Below are 27,260 nucleotides of genomic sequence, written 5' to 3'. Positions count from 1 at the left end.
TATGCGACCTAGCCAAATATGAGCTATTTACTACAGCACTATATCTATCATGTCTAACTAAAAACGCAAATCAATGCTATTGCAACATCAAGCATGTTTAAATCAACAATTTGTGAAAATTGAATGAAAATATAAACCCAAGCAAACTAAGAAGTATTAAGATTACTATTTCTTCCTTCATTAGGTATATTTCAAAAGGTTTTAACGTGACTGGTAATAACTAAGAATGCATTTTGGTATCTGGTTTATTATGTTCACAGGATAATTTTTATTGATAAATGGACAAACCGATGTTGGGTGGCTGTTGTGTTTGCTTGGATGAAAGAGGCTGGGCAGAAAATCCACTTGTTTATTGTGATGGTCAGTCTTGTACAATAGCTGTTCATCAAGGTAGTTTTTTTTTAATTACAGATATATATATACTAGGCAACCAAGTTATTGTTTGGTATAAGTTGATTTTATATGGCATGATCCAAACCGGGTAAAGTTAGATTTCCAAATGCCTTAAATATTTTATTAACTTTAGTAACTACTGAGTGTATGTTTGTGTTTACAATTATTTTCTTTTGATGTATATACATGATTTGTTTATTAAATTTTACCAAACAGAAAACCAAGTTAAAAACAGACAACTCTGCCAAAATATATATTTCTAGCTGTAAATTCATTGCTATTTGACCTGCAAGTTTTTTGAATTCATGTTAATGTATTTAAAAATTGTATTGTATTGTTTTATTTTATAACAAAGATTAAATGCAAAAAAATTATACAAACAACTAATCAAAAACATGTTAGTGTTACTCTACAACTATTTTTTGTGTTTAGTGGCTGGCTAACATTGTTATGTAAAGTGCATATTATGTGTTGATTGAGGTTACCCATGTTGAAAGTGATGCCGAAATTTCAGAACAATTCCAAACTTGCATATTTAAAGAACGCTCCTAAATGTTTACAGTAGATTTTACAGAAAACTTCCTTTTATATCATGTTATATATATTTATATATAGGGTGTTAAATGTTTGCGCTTAACTGTTTAAAATAGAGTCAATAATTTCCTTTCAAATAAAATAATCTGCCGGACTGTACAACAATTAGTCTAATATTCATGATCGCACATAATAATTAATTTAATTGTAATATAATCTAGATAAGCTTATGTTTGCCAAGTAGAGACATAACCATACTGTTGTATTTAAATTCAGCCTGTTATGGAATTGTTAAAGTGCCTTCAGGACCTTGGTTTTGTGGAAAGTGTGAAACCAGTGAATGTAATACAAATATGGTTTGTGACTTTTTTTAAAGTTTTATATTCTCACTACATATTGTAGTTCTTATTTTGATGCAATACAACATAGAACAACTACTGTATATAATTTAGCTAATTAGGCTCAAATTTCACCTACAGCTAGTTAATTTTTATTGGTAAATTGTTAAAAGGTGTATTGGACGTTCAAGGTTTGAACTTCTACCTATGCTTCCCAAAAATAAAGATATTATTTATTCCTTGAATAATAACACTGCAAGAAAAATACCACAACCGCATTAGTTTGCTGAAAAAAAACAAAAAAATCATATTCAATAGGTAAATTTGACTATAGGCATATAGAAATGCTCTTACCCTGTTTATCTTTCATATTAATCAAACATTGATTTTTCAATTTTTAGAAATGCGAACTTTGTCCACATTTGGAGGGAGCATTAAAAAAAACAGACAATCAAGGTTAGTTGAAATAGGGATAGTAACACAACTAATACACTCATGGCGCCAAACTTTCAAAATTCTTACCAACAAAACGTAACTTGGAAAACTGATGCAATGTTTAGATTCTCTAGCAATTTAGTAGTAACAAAATACCTCTCCTTTATTTAATCTTTTTGGTAGAGGTTATTAAAATGTTCAATAGACCAACCTGCGGCGAAGAACGTACACCGGAAAAGATGATATCATACAGGAGTTCATATCAAAAACATTGAAAAGGATAAATTAATTTTGTTTAAAATGCCCAACGCTGTAGCTTACATGCCTGTTTTTTTGTTTACGTCGTTGAGAAGTCTGTTTGTTTCACCAATAAAATATATTTTTGTTATTAGGCCTGTTTGAGATTACTTAGAGTCGGTGACAGGCGATAAGCACCGACAGGTTTCCATGTCAGGTGCAATGTTTCCGATGTAACATCGCAGCAATAATGGTTTTAGTTTTGTGATCCTTGTTTACTGAGATTTTCAAGGGGGTGTCAAACTGTCAAGACTCCTTAACCATTACGAAAACAACCATTTAACAAGTGCCAATCCTAAAAAAAAGATAGCACCAAGTATCACTAACCCTTTATACTTGGTGGTACCCTTAAAAGTTGACAATAAAATTTTATTTCATGTGTTCTTAATCAAATTTTATATTCTAATCCAGTAAATGACATGTATTATCACTATTAGTTAATCTTTGCTTTTCGCTACAAAATAAGTTCAAAATATCCACGGCCACCAAGTGACGCAAGTACTTGGTATGTCGTGTAAATTTGCTAATATTATATAGAATCACTTAGTCATAGTCTGACATATTTTTTGTGTTTAGGCTGGGCTCATGTGGTGTGTGCACTTTATATTCCTGAAATTCAATTTGGAAATGTTTCAACTATGGAGCCCATTGTCTTGTCAAAAATACCCCAAGAAAGGTTTGATAAGGTATGTAAAAATGAAAAAAAACAAAATAAACTAAAACATTTAATTTAATTTCTATTTTTATAGAGTTGCTACATATGTGAAGATAATGGTAGTGCAAAAAAATCATTTGGTGCCTGTATGGATTGTGCTAAAGCTGGGTGTAAATCAAGTTTTCATGTCACATGGTTTGTTAATGTGTTTTGAGTATAAATTTATTATTTAAAATGGTTTTCATCATAGTGCTCAAATATCAGGACTTCTATGCGAGGAGGCTGGAAGTAGCAATACTACAAAATATTGTGGATATTGTGCACAGCATTTGTCAAAAGTACGAAAAACAAATCTGTTTCGGAGCTTGGCTGGCTTCAAGGTTGTACATTTTTTATGAGAAAGATGGTGACTTATAACCCATTTGATTGTAATTAACTTGAGACTTGAAGTGAAAGGGTGTAATTTAATGTAATTAATTTCTTTTTTTTAGGCTTATGAACATCTAGCTGATGAATCCGCAAAACATCCAGAACGGTAGTATTTAGTTTATTGATAAGTAAGGGGTAATGTATGCGGTATATTTTTGCGTATAAAATCAGGACGACAGCGACCAGAGGTGCATTTTTTGTGGCCATTTAAGTATGACGTCACAAAAATACATGTAACTTTGCACTCCGGTTGTTACAACGAATTAAGAAGTCAAATATTACGCGCTAGAAAATTCGCCTTTATTAATTGAATTTATTTCGGCACATTATATCTGGGTTATCTTAAATGAATTTTCACAGCAAAAAAGAATAACTTCTACTCCAGAACGTTTAAACTATAAGCCCGCGTTTAAATCGTTCGGTCACACATGGCTTGTTTTGTTCCATGCCAACCTACCATGTAAACGCAAAAAAATCGCATTCGCGCGAATATTTTCATCTTTTCTATATGTGCGCAACAAAGTACTGTGTAGCAGTTTGCAATATGACCATTGAGTTTTATCACGAGTAACACCTATACAGCTTTAAAACACGATAAACGCAATGCATGTTTTTTTTGCGTGGTTGTGGTGCAACCTTTAATATGTGGAGATAAAGAAGTGCTTATCGTCAGTTGGTTCCTTGGATAACAGCACGTAAGATTACTTGAGTTATGACGTCAGTCATGTTGAGACTTTAAACTAAAATCTTTGATCTACCCCTGCAACATTGGCCCGCTACAAAATATAGTGCAAACATCCAACCCAACCACTTAATTTTGTTACTAACATACCATAATGTTTTTCGCTTCAATTACAGACCTTTAAGCCTAGATACCCGTGTCGTACAATGACACTCTAGTAAAACCTTCGCCAACTTTTTTTATGTCTCAAGTAACGGATCTATTTAAATCGCAATTTTTGCCTACCTAAAATAGTCTACAATACAACAGCTGTATCAAAGTTAATATGCGACGCTTGTACCTTTTGAGATGTCCAGGCCTGATTTACATGCTATAGTGACGTAACAATCTTTATTAGATTGTCAAAACAGACCAATCACAGCGAGCAAACATCCTGTAATACAGGCCTGTACAACATACGGCGTGCGATGTAAGAACATTTTTTAGATTATTACCTAAATAAGTGCGGAATAGTTGCTTGTGTATTGCGATCATTCAGTCGCATAGAGTGAAGCAGAATACACCGAGTTTGAAAAACATGCCACGCCCAAACTATAGATTTTTTGTAAACTTTCAAGATGACGTGCATAATTTTTTAACTTAGTGGTAAGAAAATTATTTGCCCAAAAAAACGCGACTGCCCTGCCTAACTGTACGTATGGTAAGCCTATAAAAAGGTGGAGTTTGATCGGTATTTAGCGTATACCACAACGCAATTATGTATTCTTCGCAGCATATATTATTTGACTTCTTAATTAACTAATGTACAACTAAGGATAAATCCAACTGTTTAAATGTGTCTGTTGTATGTTGTCATTTAATTTTTGATTAGAATATATGTTAGCAAATTGTTTTGTAACTACGGTTATATAATAATTGTTAACGGCCTCCCCTCAAAATTAGATTTGAATAAATAAACCGTATGTAGGCTGGTCGTCGCTATTCCATCTGTACAAAATGACGATGGTGATACAACAGAAGTTACAGAGGATAAATGTTATCCTACGAAAAGTTCTGAACAAGACCAAAATGGATCAGACAAGCAGAGTAAGTTTTCGAACCAAACTAGTTATATCGCTCTTTAAAGGGTCAAAGTTGAAGACTTTATTTTCTTTCTAAGATTTAGACGAGGTGTCGTCCAAACCAAACCCTAAAACAAATCGTTTAAAACGAACAAAAAAGAATTCAGGTTCGAATTTTTAGTGACTTGAATTTCAAAAGGATTGATTTAATTGATTTTTTTTATTAAGGGTGTAATGCTGGCAAAAAGAAAGTAATACCAGTAAAGAAACAGAACAGGTTGACGGTTAATAATAATTCTAGCAATATTTTGGATGATGTCGGATATGCAACGGCACCAAAACATAGCGTGGTAACACTATCATCTTTTGGTGATGATTACATGGTACCCTCCGGACCTTCAGACATTGATAAAGAGAAGTAAGTCATGTTTGAAATGTGGATTCTGTGGGAGCTGATTTGATTTTTATTTTACTGCTGTATCAGATTAACGATGCAAGAAACCCACAATAACGTCGACGGGCTCTCTGCAATAGAACAACTGATGTTTCAGCAAAAAAGCGACCTTCTACATTTCTTTCAAGAATTTGGATCCCCAACAGGTCATTACTCATTAGTTGCAAAAAAATTGTCAAGTGCATGTGGTGTAATATAACAGACATGCTGTTTCAGTTGCACCAGTATTGCAAAAGTTACAAAGAGTTCGTGAAGAAAATCGTATTCTAGAAGAATCTATCCATAAAATGACACATGGAAGGGATCAATTGCTTGCCATCAAAGCCAAACTTTCAATACCGTTTAAGCACGCAACACATGTTACTAATGTTGTTAGTAGTACAGGCATACTGGACTCGAAGTCGTTTCAATTACCAGACTAAATAAGAAAGAAATATTTATTTTACACGAAACAAAAATATAATTTGATGTGCCTGAGATCAAGAAGACTTCCTTTTCATGTATGTGTCCATAATTGATGGTGGGTGAAACGTAAACTCTCTAAAGACACATTTTGAAATCATTAGTTCTGTTCTACCAAAGGTACATGTTTTTTACTTACTCTGGTTGCATAAATGGTAGACTATACCCAAATATGTTGATCGGAAGTGTTTCTTCCACCATTAGTGTTTCAACTAGAAAATAAAACAAATCAACCGTAGATTGATAAACTGGAAACCTTTCGGCTTTCTTCTTACCATCGTAAATTGAGGGTAAAAACGTTTCCATTATTCCTTCGGCTTGCCTCTCTTGTTTTAAAAGTTTTTGCCGCAGTTTTTCATTGTACCGATATTCCCGAATTCTTTGAATATCCCATCTGAAGTACATTAGCGACAGACAGCCTTTAAAACTTTAACTTTTGTTATCATTACCCATTGCAAAACATACCAACCTTTTTCTTCGCTTTTCAGCAAATTCAAATTTAGTATGTCGGTGTAAATATGTTTCATCATCATCGTTCTATTTATATAATGGAAGCAAAGTATTAATATATTACACGTTGACACTAGGGGCGATTATGTTTCCATATTACTCTTTTTAACACCCTCTCCAACTGATGTTTTAAAGGTTACTTCTCCTACCTCTAAGTTGAAATTGTTTTCTACAAGTGGTTGCATTTTCCGGACTTGCCACGTTGGAACTAATGAAAACAAAAAATTAATTTTTGAAAAAAAGGAAAATAAAAAATCTGTCTTAACTGTTTAGTGTTGATCCTCCTTTTTCCTCAGCATCGTTACTGGAAAGGGTGTAGTAGTTATAAGTTGCCAACCAAAACTGTTTATAATATGGACAGATGCTTCGCCATTCACTCCCAAGAACACCTTACAACATTTTTTACTTATTACAATTTTGCAACAACTAAATTTTGCAATATAATTATTTAACCTGTTAAGCCGATATTTGACAATGTAAACATGGACTCGTCATATTTATTAGATTCCAAGACCGAAAATAAGCTTGAAATTTCAGTTTTGTTTTCAGCATTGTTTACAATGGATAGCAATCTAGCGACCTCTGTAACCATTGCTATACAATGTGGACATCGATCACAAATTTTAAACGCCACATTAGAGTGGTTTGAAGCTGGAGACAATCCGTCATCTGTTTTAACAGTTACCATAGGTGATGAAACAATGCTGGAAAGCAACTGATTTTGACATCGTTCAATAAAAGAAACTGGAACTGGAACACGGTCGTGCTTTAAACAAATTCCACCAATAGGTTTTTGCACAGGTGTTCCTTCAGCGCAACTACTGCCACGATTTTCGCGTTTTTGTCCCGAAATTGTTTTTACAAGATTTGGTGTTTGGGATGCGACGTAACATGATGGCATATGCTCGCTGTCCTGCTGGTGAACGTTTTGCGTACTGCTGGGAACGGATTTAAATTCAGTGATAGTTTCACTTTCTTCCCCCTTAACGGCAACTTCTCTTTTTTTAGTTTCGTCCATTAATTGTCTGTAAAATCAAGGTAAGTGTAAATCTAATGAAAGGGATTGAAGTATGTTATTTTAGTTGTGAGTTGTCCAATATGCCTCAATAAAAATCTTCTGTTGCTCTTCGCATTGACGTTAACGAATAGATGTTTGAATATGGTAAGCTAACCCTCTTATAAATAACGAGCTTATGGTAAAAACGATTTGCGATTATCTAAATACAAAATGTGCTATCTCTAACGGGGGCCGTACATCATCACACAACCCACCTAATATCAAAGCCTAAATTTTGTTTTGTCACACTGAATTCGGGGACAAGTTTAGCAGAATCTTGTAGTTATTAAATAGTTGTTGCAAAAAAATGTCGCATAATTATTCACATATTTAAAGTAACGTAAAACATTTTTCGCGGTGTGACAAACTTGAATGGTCTTGGGATAGGCTGGATTCAAAAGGTGATATCTAATAGGTGTACCATGAGTTGCGATTCTTTTTTGAGAAAGTGTGAAAATTACTTTTTCAATACATGTTGAATTGGCACTATCACATCGGCATAAAACGCGATTACACAAACCGGGAAAAAATAATAATGTTATAGTGATTATGCGACCACAGCTTCATGACTTGTATTTTTGTTTAACCACGCAGAAGTATCCACGTTTATTGCAATGGCTAAACTAGTAAATACTGGGCCAGGGTATGCGCAATGTTACTTTTATGGTTACATGTTAAATTTTCATAAATTTTTGGAAATCACCGGTTATAACACGGGGCTCCCGGAAAAAAAGTCCCAATTAGACGGGGATGGCACAACATAATATGCAGCCTAATAGAGATTAAACTTCTTACATTTTATCTTTCTTGAACACAAACAAAAAGTAGGGGGCAATTTTCGCGATTAATTTGGTAGTATGTATGGCGTGCTTAGCTATGTGTAGCGCGCCATTACAAACAACCCCAGTCGAATTAATGTCTCTTACATATAGGCTGTGTCCTCATTAGTATATGATGGTATATTGTTCACCCAATTCAGACACAATCAACGGCAAACAAGGGACAACTCTACTTGTGGCTTTCGGTTGTGCAAAAGCTTATCGAGAATTTAATACAATTTGTCTGTTTATAGTGTCGCCTGATTACCATGATATACAATATTTGTTACGTGCTTCCCCATCACCGTGAAATGCAAAAAAAACACATCGGATGATATGGAATTTATATTTAACAAACGTGTTGCGCCACGTAGTGCAAAGTTCAGGCAAAACTGACAATGTTGTTCCATTTTAAACATATTTTTGCATTACTTCTAACGAAGATGTTGAGCTATCGACACCACAAATTTTTTATAGTTATCTGCTATTTCACGAGGCTAGCAAATTTCAACAAACATGTTACAACGTAATATACAATAAGATAAAGAACGCACAGCAACTTTAGAGGATAAATTGCCTGCAAAATATATTTTCTCACACTTTAAACAAAAAAAAGAACGCACAGCATAAGGGACCTTGCATTTTGTTTAACATGCAAAAGTTAAGTAAATTTGACAATTTATCGCAAGGCGATAATTACCTAACATAACCAGAAAGTCCTTTATCGAATAAATCACACTGCTAAAATACTTTATTTAACCTAACTTGGGGAGCACCGAGTGTTTCGTCTGGTAAATGTTATTTTAAAACAACCAAAAAGGGAAATTGTCTTACAAACGGAGTAGGAACTCGAGTAAGACTACGTGTTACGAGTCCGACGTGCGCATGGGAGTACCAAATTGTAAAAAGGTGGAATAGCGTATAGTTTTCCAACTATGTAAAGGGGGGATGAGTTATATGACTCCATGGATTATTTTGAACCGACTTCGTAGCCCTCATTTATTCAAAACAATTTAATAAGAACATGAAAAACAAAAAGTGTCCAACTGGTTTTTATTGTAAACACGTTTTTGTAAGCTAAAATAACAAGAAAAACAGTTTTAAGAAAGATAAGCCACTGCCCGGACCATTCCCAGGTCATGGCTAAGTTACTGTCCATTATTGCGAATATACAATAAGGCCCAACAGTATGTACAACTTTATATTTACCTATAAATAATAGCAGGTATATTGACCAACGATGGACCATTATTCCAGGCTGCACCACCACATATTTATATTCAGTTAGTAGGTTTGTAAAATAAGTTTACTTTGTTGGGAGCGCTGAAAAGTGTGTATTTGTTTGGCCTCAATTCACAAAACTCACCAAAGACCTCCAATTTTATCTAGCATGTGGATATGAAAATTTTTACGAAAGTAGTATCAAGTATCAAATTTCAAAAGAATATGGAAAACATGTTGCTTTGTTTCAAGCACTGGATGTCCAATGAGTTTACCAGTTTACTTTTTACATGCACATTTGGACCATTTCCACAAAACCTGGGGTGATGTTATTAAAGAGCATGGTGAACTTATAACAGGAAATCAAAATTATGGAAATAAGGCACCAAGGGTAATGGGATGTAACCATGCTGTTTGATTAATGTTAATAATTGTCATACTTAAAAATCTGTAGTAAATAGTTTGCAAACAGCCCCATACCTGAAACATTATGAAGTATCTTTTATATTGAAGTCATGGTTAAAAACACAGTATCATATATACTCGGACTTAACGCAATAACATTGCAGAAATGTACCAATTTTTGTCCTCATTAAGGTCGCCGCCGAAATGAAAATTTATTTTATTGTGTTGTAAAACTAGTTTAGCCATTTTATATCTTACTAGACATATTGTCCACTGTTGCTCAGGTTAAATAGGGTTTTTACCAGTATGCTGCTATTTTGCCTTAAACTTGCTTTGATAAAAACAAATGATTTGAATACTGGCAATGTTTAAGTAATTAGGGCTGCAATGAACAGGTTAATTTGCGAAATCACAATTTTGCATTGTTTAACAAAATATAAGAATCAATATAGCTGTTAGCTCTCAATCACCATGCCGAGTTATGTTGTACCATGTTCTTGTGAGTTTGCTTAACCCTAATGTTAAAGCCAACAATTGTAAAAACTGATTCTAAAAATATTTAACCTGTACCAAAAAGGAGTTAAATGGATACCGTAACAACTTCCATAGATATTACAATATTATTGTTTAAAATGATATATCGGTACAAAAATGGGTGCATATAAAAAATATAAAGCGGGATATATAAATTTTACACAATACCACTTTAATTAATTGCTATCTCAAACATTAAGCTCCTCACAGTTAAATTAACTAACATGTAAAGTTTCCCATAAATTTAAACCAATAACAGTTTTGTTAGTGTTACCTTCCTTTCTTACTACCAATTGCAGGAAAAGTTGAATCATGAAACACATCCTTGTGTTTCTTGGAAAGAGATATTCTTCTCTCCATTCTCTCAAGTCGACATTTAAACTGCAAAAAAATATATGTATTTATGTTGCAAGTTAGAGTTGAACCCCACAAAATCTCTCCCCACAGCTAAATAACAATTGCAGATTTAAATTATTTCCTTTTGATTGATGCTTTGTGGTTATCCCCCCTTCCAAATAAGGCAGCGAGAGGAAGGACCCTAACACTATAAAAGTCATCTACAAACCACCCATGTCAATCAAAAAATAAAAAGTTTTATAAATTTTTCGACATCTTTGGTCTATAAAATAGATTGGGTTGTGGTTGCTATTTATATGTCAGTGGGACACTACAAATAGGGTTATATAGCAAGGTAATTTTTTTAAATATATTTTACTTTAATTGTTGGTTAGACATATTGAGTGCTCTGCTGGGACGAAAATTTCCCACCTACACCGATAATTTAAATATGTGAAGAGGGTAGTTTTGATTTGCAAAGACTAAAAATAATATATTATATTAATTATACGAATAAAATATTGGTTTTGTTTATTTCAATGCTAGCTTTTTTTTTTAAATAAGCTTACTCCAGTTGGTCCCTCCAAAACCTTACACATTCAACAATATTTCTTTCTTATTTAATTTAAATTATTCATAGGGGTTTACATAGAAAAAACAAAGAATAACAAAACTTTTTCCAACCGTTGACATTTTAGGGTTCTTGACCCATAACACTCAAAAAGACCATCTACATACCACCCCATCACATCTGGAAATATAAAGTTACTACAAGTTTTATTTTTGTCTAAACTCTGTAAAAACTTAAATATGCCAAACTAAAAAAAGAATATCTACAAATAAAATATCTTTCCGGAAAAAAATTGTCAGTGGGTTGTGATAAACGTAGCACTGAATATTTAATAATAGAAATCACCTTGACCCTTGCAAGATAAATGTTGACCTCAATTATTGATCAGTAATAGCAGAATGCTCTTGCAAAGCTAGTATATTAGGTCAGACACTTTTTTATAGATCTTTAAAGATATATATATATATATATATATATTTCGCCAGCAAAGACATCGTCAGTATATTTATAAGTATTAGTCAGAAACATTAAAAGCTTTTAAAGCTTTGCTAGACCATTCTGCTTTGGGTTGTGATGAATAGGGTCATTAGGATTGATTTTAAAATATTATGTATTTCACTTTGGGCTACATATTGCATATTCCCCTTTACCTTTGATGGTTTATAAAAGCAAAAAATATATCCAGGTTGCAAATTTCCTGCCTTAACTATGTGCAAAGTGGGGAGTTAGTCAATGTATATATTTTAACCCTAAATTGCCCCGGTGATTTGCCAGCCATTAATACCACCGGAGTCTCAAATGATCCATCCTGATAAAACGCATTATTTTATCTTTCAGCAGTGATATTTTTCTTAAACATGATTATTAAACAGATCCCCATGCTAAAAACTTACTATCATTATTCCTAAAGTTTAGTACTTAAAAATACTTAATAGAAACTTAAGCAAATAATAACAAGTGCTTTATTTTCGTCTTTGTAGAAAAGTAGCCTAACTTAAAAGCAGGGCAGCAGAGTAAGTTAAAAATAACTAGACTCTGACTGTACAGCATCTTTTTACGTAACGTAGTTAAAGTGGATATACAGCAATCCACTCATAGGGGTGTCATATAATTCATCCACCCACAATGCATGGTTAATGCATGGTTAAACAATATTTCCATTCCACCTTTACAATTTACAGGTTGTGGCACTATCAGCTTTAAAATTCCGTACTGCGCATGAGCACGTCGGACTCCGGTAGCCTTGAGTCAGTTGAAAAGAATCAAGATTACATGTACGTTTACATGATACATACTGTTAGGGGTATGTGGTTTAGCACAAACGGCCATAATTATGTTCCATCTTTAAACTAGATTCAGGTCATAAAAATTACTGCCACAAGAGGCGTCTTTATCACACTCTTTCAACTGATTTCAGTCGGTTCAACTTCTGCAGATGTTTATTTAGTCTATGCCAGTTGTTTTGTGACTTTTACTGCATTCAACAGCATTCTTTGAGTAAACTACACATAACTTATTACAATTACTCAAGAGACTGAGTTGTTTTGTGATATTAACAAGTATATCAGGGGGGTGAGGAAGTACAACTTGCGGATGCACATGTCTACTTTTCTTACTTTAACACTGTTACATTAATGAGCTGTTTTTGAGTAAACTTGTGTGTAACATGCAGTTAAAAATAGTTTTAATTATGTAAAGCGAGCAGTAAAATACCATTTACTTGTGTAAATTGGCAAAAATTTAAAAGAATGAGTAATACATTAGGCATATTACAGAGATTCACATGTTGCTTGAAATATTGGCATTTAAGTCAAGTTTAATAAAAATTGATTTCTTAAGGTCATGAGTCACATAGCACAACATGCCATAGTAGGCATAGCGTCTTTGGGCTGGATAGATTTCGCATAGAGACGCAAACATAGTAACCTGGTCTAAAGTTTGTGCAAAGCGCTCATGCCCTGCTTGTCTTTTGTCTTTTTGAAAATGGAAATGCGACTATCGTGACGGCTTTTTAGTCAATATAGGAGCACATAAGCAATGTCAGTAAAAGTAAACTGCAAACATATAACAATTCTATGATTGAATTTGAGCATTTAAAAAAAATACAATCTTTATGTCTACAACTGCATTTTTCTCCTCTAAACAACTTGCTTTGTACTTCCGAAATGGCACAACAAAATCAGTGCAAAAATTCACCTGCATGAAATATTCCGGTACAGGCCATACAACAATACAAGCACACATAATACTAGTTGGTAGCAATTGACTGATGATGCCTTATTTTGTGGCGGATTATATTTCTCTTATGAATGACTAGAAATTCTAATGATTGACTTAAGGCAGGAAAGTCTAAAGAATATTTCCGCCTATTTAAAGTCATTTAGGTGTAAGGGCGAGGAGATGTGTTCTTATTTTACATATTCATTTTGCTAAATTTAGGTGGACATAATTTTTCATGTCTGTGAAGATGCCACCCTGCTCTGTGAACAGGCAACCTTAAGTGTGTTTTTGAGATTAACTTACCCTGAAAAGCTTATTATTAGTGTGCACCACTCAAGTGATGCTATTATCTTTAAAAATGGCAGTTCTAACGATCGCTGTCACTCACAGAACGATATTATCATTCAAGTTGCTTGTCTCAGTTCTAGCCAATTACTTTCCTGTGCATGCAAACCGTTCTAAAATAACAAGCTGCTTTTATATATTTATATTGCATCACTTATCAAACCCTGAGTCAGTTGTAGTGGTCGTGGTCGGTGGCTGGCAGTTAGAGCCTAACAGTTTTAGCAGCGACAAATTAAGGTTTTGTCTCACTTTACTCTGGAAACAGACATTCATTTTTGATGTTATTTAGTTACATTGTACTTCACTTCAAATGCAATATACCATTTATTTGGAAATTTATTTGTGGTTTTGACAGGTAAACCGAATATATTTTAATGTTTTACTGCTGATTAGTTGCACCTAATATTACAAACGCGATGGCAAGTTTAGAAAAAGGCCTGTCGCTGTGGCGACACATTTATAGCGCTTACTTTAAATGTAGCCATGTAGTGCCGTGTCAGCATTTTTTTAGGTGACTAATTACTTTGTGTCTTGCGATACCCTTCGCCTAAGATTTAAGTGCCGATGTTATTGGGCTAGCGATTAACACGTAATGCCAGGTGTAGAGTTCACAATTTTCTTAACATTACTTGTAACCATGCAGGCCTTTAACAAAATGCACCACAGGGTTACGTAAAGGTCAAATTTAGGACAATATTCTGGGTTGTGCACAGCGTAATTGTCAAGTATTGGTTATCGCAATAGTAACGTTTTATTCTTCGCTGTATCTTATTTGACTGCATAACAGATCACATTTGTAAAAACAAACTAGAACTGACACACAACAATGTTTTAAAAAACAAGACCGAATTGCTGAAGAGTTCTTTGAGTGGTGTTGCATTGTACTCACTATATTGGCAAAATGTTGAGTTTGGCAACAGCCAACAACCTGGATGTATTACAGTTTACACAATTGCTTCAATTGTCAGTTGTTAAGAAAGTTAAACATTTGATAGATTGTTTTAATATTACAATATGAACATGTTAAGTGTTTTGCAAATAATTGCTGTTGCTGTAGGCCCTGTAGGGCAGGGGTCAGCAACCTTTCGTATACAATGTGCCAGTTTATGAATAATTTCAAAATATCAACAACTTGCGTGCCAAACATTTTCTATGTTTGGTTTTGCACTGGTAACCAGGGCTGCGGAGTTGGTTAAAACAACCCAAGTCCGACTCAGGCTGTAGTGTACAGCATGTATTTTTACCGATTTACTTGATGGATATTCAGAAATCCACTCATAGGAGTCATGGAAAATATGCCACCATATGCTATTCCATCATAACAATTTGTATAGTTTGCTTTCTTGTCGCTTGCACACACGTCAGACTTGGGTAGTTTTACCTGGCCTTACTCGAGTCCCAAGTTTGACTCCGCAGACCTGCTGTGATCTGACATCCAATTTACGCATCTTGGGAGACGCCATTAATACTAATTTCATAGGTTAAATCCTGTAAAAATATCCTAACCCTGCTGAAAAAAATGAAGTGTCACAAACACAATACTGTGCCCGCTTTTTTAGAATATACTTCAACGTTTTTTAGCCGGTACCTAGAAGTGTTAACTATCAGTTTCGCATTTAGTTTGTTTCAACACATGTGATTACTTTTAATATAAAATGCCCTGCTTTACCACAGTAAACATCACATCAATTCTATAGTTAATCTTAAACACCAAGTTTAAGGCCGACAAAAAATAATGTCAATACAACACTGCAGATCTAACTGGAAATATGCGAAACCATTTAGTTCGCGCTAGTGTTAGTGATGTAGTGGTTGCACTTTCTTAAGGTGATATACCGTGCGCGTTAAATCATTTAGCGTGCCAGGGGTTGCCGACCCCTGCTGTAGGGTATATTAAGATTTAAGATTAATCCCTCCCCCGAAACAAAATCGAGGTTAAATAATTTATTAAAAATATACTAAGATTCGAAGCCTAAAGTTCTAAAATCCCCTGGGATTCTACTTTAATTATCCCTAGCTGTAAGATTTAGGTATAAATAGATATATTTCTGCATAGTGCAGATGTGTAAGGCTTTCCGGTTAATACAGCAAAAACACGAATATTGGCCCCTAATTGGTTGGCACGATTTCCAAGTGTTTTTTGTGGCTTTCATAAAAGTAAGATAACATGTTACTATTTCACATCAAGCTTTCTTACAATGGTTGACTTATGGTCCACTGGTTGGAAAATATTAATCAGTTTTATCTTTATATAAAAAACTCCGGTATTGCCAAGCTCTAATAAAGACATATAACACTGTATAGCGGAATGAGTACATGAGCTGTTTTGTGATTCAGTCTTGTATGATTTGTAATTATAAACAACTAAATACAACAACAAAAAGCACTATTTGCCATCAAATCAAATCAGGTAACAACAGCAACTTGAATTGCCATAATGCATTCTTAATTTTATATTGCCTTAAAAAAAAAATAAAAAAAACTAGACAGGGTGTGCGGTTTTTGTATATTTTGCTAAGGGGTTATAGCGCGGTTCTACTATATTATACCAGGGGGGGTATAGCGCAGTTCCACTATACTTTACCAGGGTGTTATTCCTTGGTTATTCTATATTCTTTAAACGGGTCTTATTTGTCAGTGTCCATATACTCCCAATGTTGTGCTTCCAGTTTCGGTGCTTTAGCAGGCAAAAGCGGATGTGGCCCGAAGTTCCATGTTATAGGTTGGACATGGTGCACTTTTACAAGATAGATTGCCAGTGGTCTTAATATAAATTTGGCTGCAAAGCAAACCTATAACTTGTCTTTATAATTGAAAAATATTTGACAATTTTTTCTTGCACCCCTATACGCCTCTAATTGGGGACAAAAATCAATAGTGTGATGTGTTCGATTTAGTTTTTTACAGCTATCTACTCTAATCTAGCGGCAGAAAACCTTCAATACAGAATTTGTTCATATCGCTTGCCTTATTCTGGCCGCGAAGCGGCTCGCTCCCTGCTGTGCTTTTTTTGCCCAGCGCGTGCAACATCCATTGTGCAAAGTGTCTCGTCTTAGTGAATTAACTTATTGCTCTTACAAAACAACATATTTTACCGCCGCAAGTTTAAATAAAAAATCTGCCTTTGTTTGCAATTTTTTTTCCATCAAAAAATCACTTTAATTTCTATATTTTTGGTTAATTATTTTCCCCCATGGGTTAATTATTTTGAGTTGAAGGTCAAAATTTTGCTGTGAAGCAACCTATAATTTGTCTTTATAATTGAAAACTATTTAACAATGTTTTCTTTAGTTTTTTAGACACCTCTAAACACAAAAATGGCCGAATTTTAATTTTGCCCCCCTAAAATACTCCGCTATTTTCAAGAGGTAAAATGTTTATTTTAACATCAGCTTTAAATGGTTCTCTAACATTTGTGAAATTTTCAGATTTTTATGTCATTTCCTTCTAGTGTAAATATATCATTGAAATTTCCTAAAGTGTTGTGCATTTTGACCCCCCGGATAAACAGTTCAGGGCCAATGTTTAAAATTTTGTTACTTAGCATTGTATATGTCATGTATCCATCATCCATAAACATATCAGATTTTTTTTACATTTTTTCATCTCTGAAAAGTGCCGAAAACCAAAATTAACAAAAAATGACAGTTTTACCCCCCTAAAAACCACCCCTGAGAACCTAGGCAATTTTTTTTATATTAGAAACAACTTTGGGAGGGTATTTAACAGTTGTGAAAATTTCATGTTCCAACTATGTTTTTTTCCTTGTCAAAAGTGAGCCATAGTGCCGAAAACCAAAATTAACAAAAAATGACAGTTTTACCCCCCTAAAAACCACCCCTTAGAACCTAGGCAATTTTTTTTTTATATTAGAAACAACTTTGGGAGGGTATTTAACAGTTGTGAAAATTTCATGTTCCAACTATGTTTTTTTCCTTGTCAAAAGTGAGCCATAAAAAATTGACTGAAAAAAAAAAAAAAATAATAACTAGACAGGGTGTGCGGTTTTTGTATATTTTTCCAGGGGGTATAGCGCGGTTCTACTATATTATATCAGGGGGTATGGTGCGGTTCTACTATATTATACCAGGGGGGTACAGCGCAGTTCTACTATACTTTACCAGGGTGTCATTCCTTAGTTATTCTATATTCTTTCAACGGGTCTTATTTGTCAGTGTCCATATACTCCCAATGTTGTGCTTCCAGTTTCGGTGCTTTAGCAGGCAAAAGCGGATGTGGCCCGAAGTTGCGTGGTATAGGTTGGACATGGTGCACTTTTACAAGAATGATTGTCAGTGGTCTTAATATAAATTTGGCTGCGAAGCAAACCTATAACTTGTCTTTATAATTAAAAAATATTTGACAATTTTTTCTTGCACCCCTGTACGCCTCTCATTGGGGACAAAAGTCAATAGTGTGACGTAATCGATTTACAGTTCGAATTTTTAACTCGACAAAGCAAGAAACATGTCAGGACGCAACGAGATCTTCTCGAGAGAGACTGAAGTTCTAGCAAGAATTCCAGAGAAGAAAACAAGAGAATACATTTACAAGATTCTCGAACTCATCTCATTCGAAGTATCCAACCTTGAAGGTATAATCCAACGAAAGTCTGGATTTGTGGACTTTACCTGTCACACTGGACCCCAAGCGCAGGAACTCGTATGCAAATTAAGAAGAATCCCTGAGGTCGAGTTCGCTCGACGCTATGAAGCTGAATTCACTAGCGTCGAGCTCGCCCATGTCCCTCCCCGCTTCGACATAGCCGCAATCATCAACGTTGTGCAACCCAAGCACGGTTTCAGCAAAGAAACAAAGAGAATAAAAGACCGTTACGCTGGACTCCCTGACGGAAGAATCACCTTGGAAATGAAGACTAAAGATTTGAAAGCAAACCCGATCCCAGCTACAGTGCGATGCCAGGGCCTCACTTTCCCGGTGAGGTACCTGGGCCAACCACCGCAATGTTTTCTCTGCAAAGATTTCGGCCACATCAAGGAAGATTGCAAAACCCGTCAACCAATTGGCAACAACACCCCAGCGAAGCTACTGCATCCTCCGACAGCAAACTCAACACCGCTTCATCAACTTACCATAAGAAAGGCACCACCAGCACAAAAAGCAGTCCAACACCATCAAAAACCGATTAACCAATCACAAGCAACGCTTCAACCAACCAATAGCGACAACCCAACGGATCTGATACATTTCGGCCCAGAGGAAACCATTGAACAACACGACTCTGTCTCCAAACCCAGCACCAATAAACCAAAGTCTGAAAAAAGGAAAAGTAAGAAAACACCTCCCTCAAGCAAATACCCCAAAGAAGATGAGCTAACAAGCTCCTCAACCTTCTCAACCCAAGCTTCAACCCCAACGACCCCTCCCACAGTGGACCCTACATTGAATTGCATGTATTGCAGCCGACCCACCAAACACCGAGAAGGTGAAAAATCATACCACTGTCAAAAATGCTACGCCTTTTTTGAAAGATGTATAGAGTGCGGTTATCTTTTTGAGCACAACTCCATTTGTCGTTGCATCGATTAATACCCCGCAACTCATTTAACCCCTATATCAAGAGAGCAACCTAAGTGTTCCAACAACATAATTTACATAATCCCACATTTTTTCCCTCTTTGGTATTTTTCCTTTCATCGTGTACTTGTTCACAACTTTTCGCGCCCCCAAATAAACTGCCCCCCCCTCAGCATCCAAGGATGCTGCAATAAAAAAAAAAAATAATAATTCGGACAAAAACAACATGTGTCCAAAAAAAAATTTTTTTTTTCGGGCCACATAATTCGGACAAAAACAACATGTGTCCAAAAAAAATTTTTTTTTTTGGGCCACATAATTCAGACAAAAACAACATGTGTCCCAAAAAAAAATTTTTTTTTTCGGGCCACATAATAAGATAACATACTTAGCAATTTAGCATGGACGCCAAGCTTGGGGTACTTTCATACAATTCAATACACACCTAATCTTTTTATTGTTGAACATCAATCTTTACAGCTCTCAAAAATTTTACACGGTTGGCTACTCCTGTTTTAATTTTGCCGAACATCTTTGCACTTTGCTAGTTATTTATATAGTTATGGGCCACCAAAATGTTTTGAAGTCGTCTGAATATGTTTGAAATAAAGTAAATCCACAATTTTTTACTAGCGTATCATTTTTTTATTTTAAAAAATGTAATGTACTATTTGTGGTACTTTTTTTTCTAAATCTTTTGGCGAACAGAAAAAACAATAAAAATATAGGAGATGGCAAGATTTTCTGCGAAAGAAAAATCATATTGGCAAATGTAAAACCTTACGGACGATGAGCTGGGAAGATTATTGGGCAGCCTTATCACGCAATAAAAGAAATGTTTAATACCGATTGATTTTCTGCTTTTAGTTGCATTATTTCCTTGTCCCGCAGTTTCAGCAGATCTTGTTGTCGACTTATCAAGGACACCTAAAAATTAAAAAAATATATTATTTTATCAAACAGTTCTTAAAAGTACCTTGCAATAAGGGCATTCATTTTTCATCTTTAGTTCCTGGAGCATAAATACATATTTAAATTCAGACACATTTTTACCAAACAGCATATTATTGAAAACATGCTGTTTCAAAATAATGTTAAATCTGTAAAACATTTAAACTCATAAAAAGAAAAACCTTGTTATTCTGTTTGAATGCAAAACAGATGACATAAGCCTCATTAGCTATCACATAGCTTAAAAATATTGCTGGACAGCATCCCACCTAATTTTCAACACTTTCGTGCTGAAAAAAAACTGCAATTCTAAAGCAAACTATTGTTTAGGTAAAAATCACACTGCTTTGCTAAAATCTAAGCTACTTACTTTCTCACTATGTGGACAAATTAGTGAATGGAGGATTTTGCATCAAATCCTTACACATGCATATAGTATATATATATTACAAAGAGCCTTTGTCGACACCTCTTAAAAAGCTACACAAGATGTTCTCATTTTTACAAGGCAAAGATGGTAGCAAAAATGGTGTATTGCAGTCACTTATTTACAGAACCTAAGATTAGGTAACTTATTTGTCAAATGTATAAAAAATTAGCCTCTATTTTTTTCTGAAAACATTCTAAAATTGGTTCAATTTCAGCACAATGATAAAGTCGTAATATTACTTGATATTGCTGAGAACTACTTATTTATTATCCTAGATGCCGTGTAACGGTTCAATGGGAATCACTTAAGCAACCCTTCACCCCTTTGTAATAATTATACTACAAAAAATATGGAGCTTTAACGTCAAATAGCTTGCTTGCAACATCAGATTATTCTGAACATTTTACAAGCACAGTGCGTGCATTCATTGACCAAATAATTCTAGTTATTATCAAATCACTTCGTTCTTTGAAAAAAAAAAACTTTTTTAATGATGGTGCTGCTTCACAATACAAAACCCGCAAAAAAATTATATTAATCTTTGTAATCATTCTGTTGTATTCGTAGGTTTATTGCTCATAGACGTAGAAGTAAAGTAGAATGAAAAGAACGAATAACATGCACTGTTATATAGGTCGCAGAATGCAATCACCATTCCAACGTAAACCAATAATTACTGCTCCTTAGGGACGCTAGCGAAATAGCAACGCGAGAAACGTGTGTACAAGGCGTGCATGCTGCATGGTAGTAGACTCATAGAGTGCGACAACGAAATACACATACTAAAATTATACGATGGTCGAACTCCACACATTCACTAGATTTTGGAACTGAAACTGAGTGGCATTTCTTTGCTACATCTCATGGCAAAAGTCCATGTGATGGAATTGGTGGAACCACCAAAAGATTAGCTGCATGCGTAAGTCTTCAAGCACAAATCAACAACTAAATTTTACCAACCAGAATCAAATCTGCCAGCCACGTATTGGCCTACAATTGCATCATTTTTCGGCAGTTGTGATTGACCTTGTTTTAGATCCACAAGGGTAAATGAAATATCATCTGACAGTGGGCGCATTTTAAAAGACTGACATGATTGTGGAATGAAGCTATGATGTGATCTTGTGCCTGTTATTGTTTGACCACATGCATATCACTTTTCCAATTCAAACTTTGTGTTGAGGTCTTCAATTTCAGTTAAGGAAAGCCAGATATATTAAATCCCAGAACTGGGATCTTGTGCCCATTGGAAAAGATCTTGCGGTGTGAGAATTTGGTTGTTGGTTGCTGCTTGGAGACTTGCACATGCAAAAAATCTTTTGGCTACAGCCATGCCATCAATACCATCACATGGAGTGAAGTCCCAATGGAAACCCTACACGGCATCTTGGACTACTCAGCAAAATTAAGTAATATTACAACTTCATCATCAGCTAAACTCTGTTTATTTTGTTTCAAGTATCTTTATTATGAATTGCTAATGAAGAAGTGGGTCTTTAAAGCAAGAAAGGGGCAACACACTGATTTAATAAATTCATCTTCCGGATTATCAGTATGAGCCTATTGCTTGTACCTTATTACAAAAATATAAAATTGATGTGTTTGTCTAACTGTTTATAACATAAAACAATATATTGTAGTTAAAATAAAAAATTGAAAACCTCTATTTTAGGGGTTCTTAAACTTTTGGTGCCACACCCCTATTGTCTTAATTTATTGAAACTCTTGCCAAATGTAATTATGTCAGCATTAGGGATGCTCAAAGTAGAATATCGAATCCTTGGATTCGAATCCAGATGGGATTCGAATCCAATTCTGCCGTTTATTTCGGGTAATTGGAACCGATATAATTTAATGTTTTCCCGCCGATTGTCGCGCCTAATTGTACAAACGCGTGTGGTAAGTTGGTCTGTCGTCGCGGCGACCAATTTATAGTGCTTGCTTTAAATGTAACCTCGTAGTGCAGTGTCAGCGTTTTTTCGGGCGACCAATTACCGCATCTCGCGATAATGTTCGTCTAATAATTAAGTGTCAATCAAGCGTTATTGGGCGAGCGGCTAACGTGTAATGTCTGGTGTGGAGTTCGCAAATTCCCTAAATGCGTTAAGTTGCAAAAGTAACATAGCGTTGCAAAACGTGCTGGCTGTCCACAAAATGTGCTATGGGGTTACTTAAGGTCAACTTTAGGCCAATATTCAGTGAAGTTATGCAGTTATGCACAACGTAATTGTCAAGAATTCAATATGTCAATAATAACTTTGTATTCTTTGCAGTACATCATTTGACTGCATAACAGATCATGTTAGTCAAAAGAAACACTAAGACTCAACAATGCTTTCAAAAACAGGACCGAATTGCTTAAGAGTTCTGTGTGCAGTGTTGCATTTTCTCACTATTGGCAAAAATATAAGTTTTGGACACAACCTGGACAGTTGACATATTACAGTTTACAGAACGGCTTCAGATGACAGTTGTTAAGAATGCTAAACATATGGGAGATTTTTTTTTTATAATGTACACGTGTTAGCAAATTGTTTTTCTGTTGTTTTTCTGGCTTGCATCATAGATCAACAGATTCGGCGAGTCTGCGATGGCTTTTCGGTGTACTATTGATACGGAAGCCATAATCGTTGGTCATAAAGCAACTTCCGAGGGGCTAGATCACAGATGTTATTAAACACATATGTTTGTGTGTGTCTTTCATTGTTAGCAAATTGTTTGGGCGATTTATAGCTGTGATTGTGGGCCCAGGGTAGATTAAGATTAATCCCTTCCCCAAACAAAATCGAGGATAAATAATTTAATAAAAATATATAAGGATTCGCTATTCTGGATTCGTTATTCTAGATTCGAAACCTATTATTCTAGAATACCTTGGGATTCTACTTTGAACATCCCTAGTCAGCATCTATATCACAATCAAGTTATTATTTCATAATTTTAAGCTGTATAAAAGTGAGTTAAAGTTTGCTAGTGTAAATTTGTAAAATGGTGTAAATTCAGGTGTAAATTCATTGCCATTCCATAAAATAAGGTTGCACATAGCACAACAAATGCGGCAGTGTGCATGGCGAGAAATTCATGAATTTTTTTTCATATTATACAGTAGTCTGGCCAAAAAGTAGTAAAACATTCCAGTTATCAAGTGGTACATTACATTTATCAAGTATAACATTTGGTTTTGTGATGTAACAATTGTCAAAAACACATTTACAAGTCACTTGAATTTTTTTCATTTGTAATATTTTGCTTTTTTGTCCAAACTTTGACACACAATTACTATAAGAAAACATTGAGAACCATGGATTAATTTTGCATGGTAGACTTGCAATATCTTAGTAAATATGTGGACAAAATTTCAGTGCAAAATTTCACTGGGGTCATGGGTAACCGGGATATTAAAAGGACCCCACTTTTTTTTTTTTCATTTCAACCCATGTTTCACATTAAATATTTCTCAACCCCTTTAATATTTTGTACTGAAATTTTTGCAGTTTAGAGAGAATCCTGTAAACAACACTTCTACCCATTTTTAGCCAAAACCAATTCAAAAGGGGTCTTGGCGATGTTTCAAAATTTGGGAAAATTTAGCCAAGAGCTAGAAACGGCCAACTTTGGATGCCTATGACCTTTGACCTTCCTTTTAAGGATGTTGTTTTTTCAATATTTGGTAGAAGTTCTATCACCTGTTAAAAAATTGGGCTGTTTCTTTATTTAGTTTAGCAGTAATAGGGCGTCAAACATTGTCAAAAATAGAAAAACTGCGCCCCCTCGGCTAACCCACCCCCCCAACTAAATGCTTCACAACTCTCACGTTTCTCAACAAACTACGCTAAAATTTTTCTTTTGCCACCTGCAATACACAACAAAAATATTTTTCCCAGGTGTTTATGCCACAATTATCGCAACATCTGCACCACAGCTGTGTGCCTAGTCAGCTAAATTCTAGGCTGCGGTAAAGGGAAAATGAATTGTGTCAATTACACAGTATCAAGTGGTACTTGAATATGCTTATAGGAAATATTTTTGCGATAACTATCATTTCACAAAAATGGAGACCTCAAAGTAAGACCCAAGATAATTAGCTTCAGTTATAAAAGTGCCATGCTCACACCAACAGCCAGGAACATTAATTGCACCTAACTTACCGTTTTTAAAGAGAGAAAAAAGGAAGATTTGATTTAGTGTTAATTTTGGACTGTCTTTTTTGTTCTGTATACACAAAATATTGTTTTAATGCAATGTATTTCTGCATATGGAATAAACTATTGTATTTGCTGATGTGTCTAATACACTCTTGCTGTTCAGCCACCCGAAACGAATAGAGAAAGGCAGCAGATAAAAAATTTAAAAGGCTGTTTCAGACAGTAATCTGAACACGGAAAAAAAGAGGGGTCTGAACGAATCTCCGCTCCGCCTCCCCATGTATATACCATTGCTCTAGTCAGGCAAGTGCAAATTTTACATATCTATACTTAAACGTTGAGCGGCCTCTTCCACAGCAAGATTTAAAAAGAAAAAAAGAAAACATATCTTTAGCAGCCACAAATTACGGAATGCAGCCAGTGTTTTAGGACTTTTTTTCAATGCTAAAATTTAAATGTTAGAGGATTATAAACAGCCAAAAAGCACTTACAATCACTACGTAAAGTAATTAGGCTTTAACAGATATATAAATAATTTATTGATTATAAAAAAAACAATTACTTGAAGCATCATCAATTCTTTGCAACGAGGAATTTCACAATCATTTGTTTCGTCAATAGGAACAGATACAGGTAATTCAAACTGACTTTTTGAATGAATTTCAAGATTCGAACATTTTATTTGTGTTGCAACAAGATTTGGTATAGAATCAGGCAAAATGGCTGGACTGAATGTTTTTGAACTGTCCATTAAACTTGATTGATTCAATGAGCATCTGGATTCATCCATGCTATTGTTTTGAATAGGAGATAATTTCTCTATATCTGGAAATTTTTGAATGTTTGCTTTGCTTGATTCCGCTATACTTGAATGCACAAGGTGTTTTTTTGGTCGTCCAGTTTCTATGCCGTTGCCAGAAACACCAGCACAAATCCTTGGCATGGGTTTGGCAAACATTCTTCCATCTATTGTATGAAAATTGCCATTTTTGCAATCACTATGCTAGATCTGAACAACAGGTTTAAAGTTGATAATTTAATAGTGTTCTAATTTTTGTATGATTGTTTTGTAATTTTAAAAAGGTTTGTAATGGTAATGATGTTAAATTGTTGGGTGCCTAACAGGGCACATTAACAACAAAATACAAGAAAAACAAAACAGCCTAATTTTACACAAGGGATTAAAATTTATTTGTATGATAATAATCATATTATTATCAAGCATTTATAAAACAGAGTGGAAGAAAAACAAACAGCCTAATTATACACAAGGGATTAAAATTTATTTGTATGATAATAATCACAATTATTATCAAGCATTTATAAAACAGAGTGGAGTGCTTTGGCCACACAAGTAGGGTTACCATATATTTAAAGCTTAAATTAAAAAAAAAAATTAAATTGGAAACGCTTTAAAACAGAAATACATCATAGCGTGACATCACAAAGAATGTAACTTAAATAGGCCTGTTGCTGCCTGTCAAATTCTTGAGTGAATGTGCAAGTAGGATCAAAGGTATTCCGATTAATTTGAGAAGTAAAAAAATTTGCACCAGAAAATTCACCTTTATAAATTTTATTTGTTTGACATTCATAGAAAATGTTATTCATAGAAAAAAAATTTATGGCAGGAAATCCGGTGCTGATCTAGAGCAGTGGTTCCCAACGATTGGGTCGCCTGATTATTTTTTTTGGGTTGCTTGTTTCTCGGGCATATTGCATCTCAGAAGAAAAAAAACAATAAAAAAAGTTAGAACGTGAAGAGATCACAAAACTGGAAATTATAAACACAAAAATATGAAAACTAAACAGAAAAACTGGCTGAAAGTTAAAGAAAATGCATCTATGCTCAAGCAAACTAACACCTCAATTATAAAAACTCACTGACAGCAAGCGAGTACAACTATCTATAGTGGTTTGATAAACATATTAAGAATATCAAAGCCCATACAGAAGTAGGTATCATTTTGGACGTTTCGAATAACTCTTTATTCATTTTCAACATCGTCCAAAATGATACCTACTTCTGTATGGGCTTTGATATTCTTATTACGTCTTACTACAACCTCCAACCATTATGCTCCAAAGATAAACATATTGTTTTTGGAAAAAGTAACTGCTTTGGTAGTGCAGTTTATTTGCAACGCAATCTTGTATGATATTACGACAATTTGCTTGGGTTGCAGGTAGGGATGTTCAAAGTAGAATATTGAATCCTTGTTCTGCCGTTTATTTCGGGTAATTGGAACCGATATAATTTAATGTTATACCGCCGATTGATTTAATGTTTTACCGCCGATCCTAATTGTACAAACGTGTGTGGTAAGTTGGCCTGTCGCTGTGGCGACCAATTTATAGTGATTGCTTTAAATGTAACCTGGTAGTGCAGCGTCAGCGTTTTTTCGGGCAACCAATTACTTCACGTCTCGCGATAATGTT

At 34.7% G+C, this 27,260-nt stretch overlaps 2 protein-coding genes across 3 annotated transcripts; one reads left to right on the top strand and one right to left on the bottom strand.

Annotated features, from left to right (window-relative positions):
* LOC146168147 (uncharacterized) lies at nucleotides 1–6,910 on the top strand. The gene is made up of 13 exons (XM_083388712.1): nucleotides 1–184; nucleotides 261–390; nucleotides 1,204–1,283; nucleotides 1,667–1,721; nucleotides 2,574–2,683; nucleotides 2,747–2,847; nucleotides 2,903–3,032; nucleotides 3,144–3,187; nucleotides 4,731–4,849; nucleotides 4,923–4,991; nucleotides 5,053–5,242; nucleotides 5,309–5,424; nucleotides 5,495–6,910. Exons 2-13 carry the CDS (start codon nucleotides 279–281, stop codon nucleotides 5,698–5,700), a joined length of 1,332 nt encoding a protein of 443 aa, XP_083244838.1. The 5' UTR covers nucleotides 1–184; nucleotides 261–278; the 3' UTR covers nucleotides 5,701–6,910.
* On the bottom strand, nucleotides 5,702–25,826 carry LOC146168146 (male-specific lethal 1 homolog). 2 transcript variants are annotated; one of them, XM_083388705.1, is made up of 10 exons: nucleotides 25,384–25,826; nucleotides 20,142–20,222; nucleotides 10,560–10,666; nucleotides 6,704–7,275; nucleotides 6,517–6,639; nucleotides 6,400–6,458; nucleotides 6,210–6,277; nucleotides 6,016–6,134; nucleotides 5,880–5,952; nucleotides 5,702–5,818 (listed from the first exon to the last, which is right to left on the bottom strand). In XM_083388705.1, the coding sequence occupies exons 1-10, from the start codon at nucleotides 25,777–25,779 to the stop codon at nucleotides 5,758–5,760; spliced, it is 1,659 nt and encodes a 552-aa protein (XP_083244831.1). In that variant the 5' UTR covers nucleotides 25,780–25,826; the 3' UTR covers nucleotides 5,702–5,757. The 2 variants fall into 2 exon arrangements, with proteins under 2 accessions (XP_083244831.1, XP_083244824.1); XM_083388698.1 differs by having other exon boundaries at nucleotides 5,880–6,134.
* Between the last annotated feature and the right edge of the window lie 1,434 nt (nucleotides 25,827–27,260).

This window comes from Ascidiella aspersa, chromosome 1 (assembly GCF_963924565.1).
Source record: "Ascidiella aspersa chromosome 1, kaAscAspe10.2, whole genome shotgun sequence".
Classification (NCBI taxonomy): domain Eukaryota; kingdom Metazoa; phylum Chordata; class Ascidiacea; order Phlebobranchia; family Ascidiidae; genus Ascidiella; species Ascidiella aspersa.
Note: the sequence above shows the minus strand (reverse complement) of the source record. Positions and strands in the feature narration are given on the sequence as shown.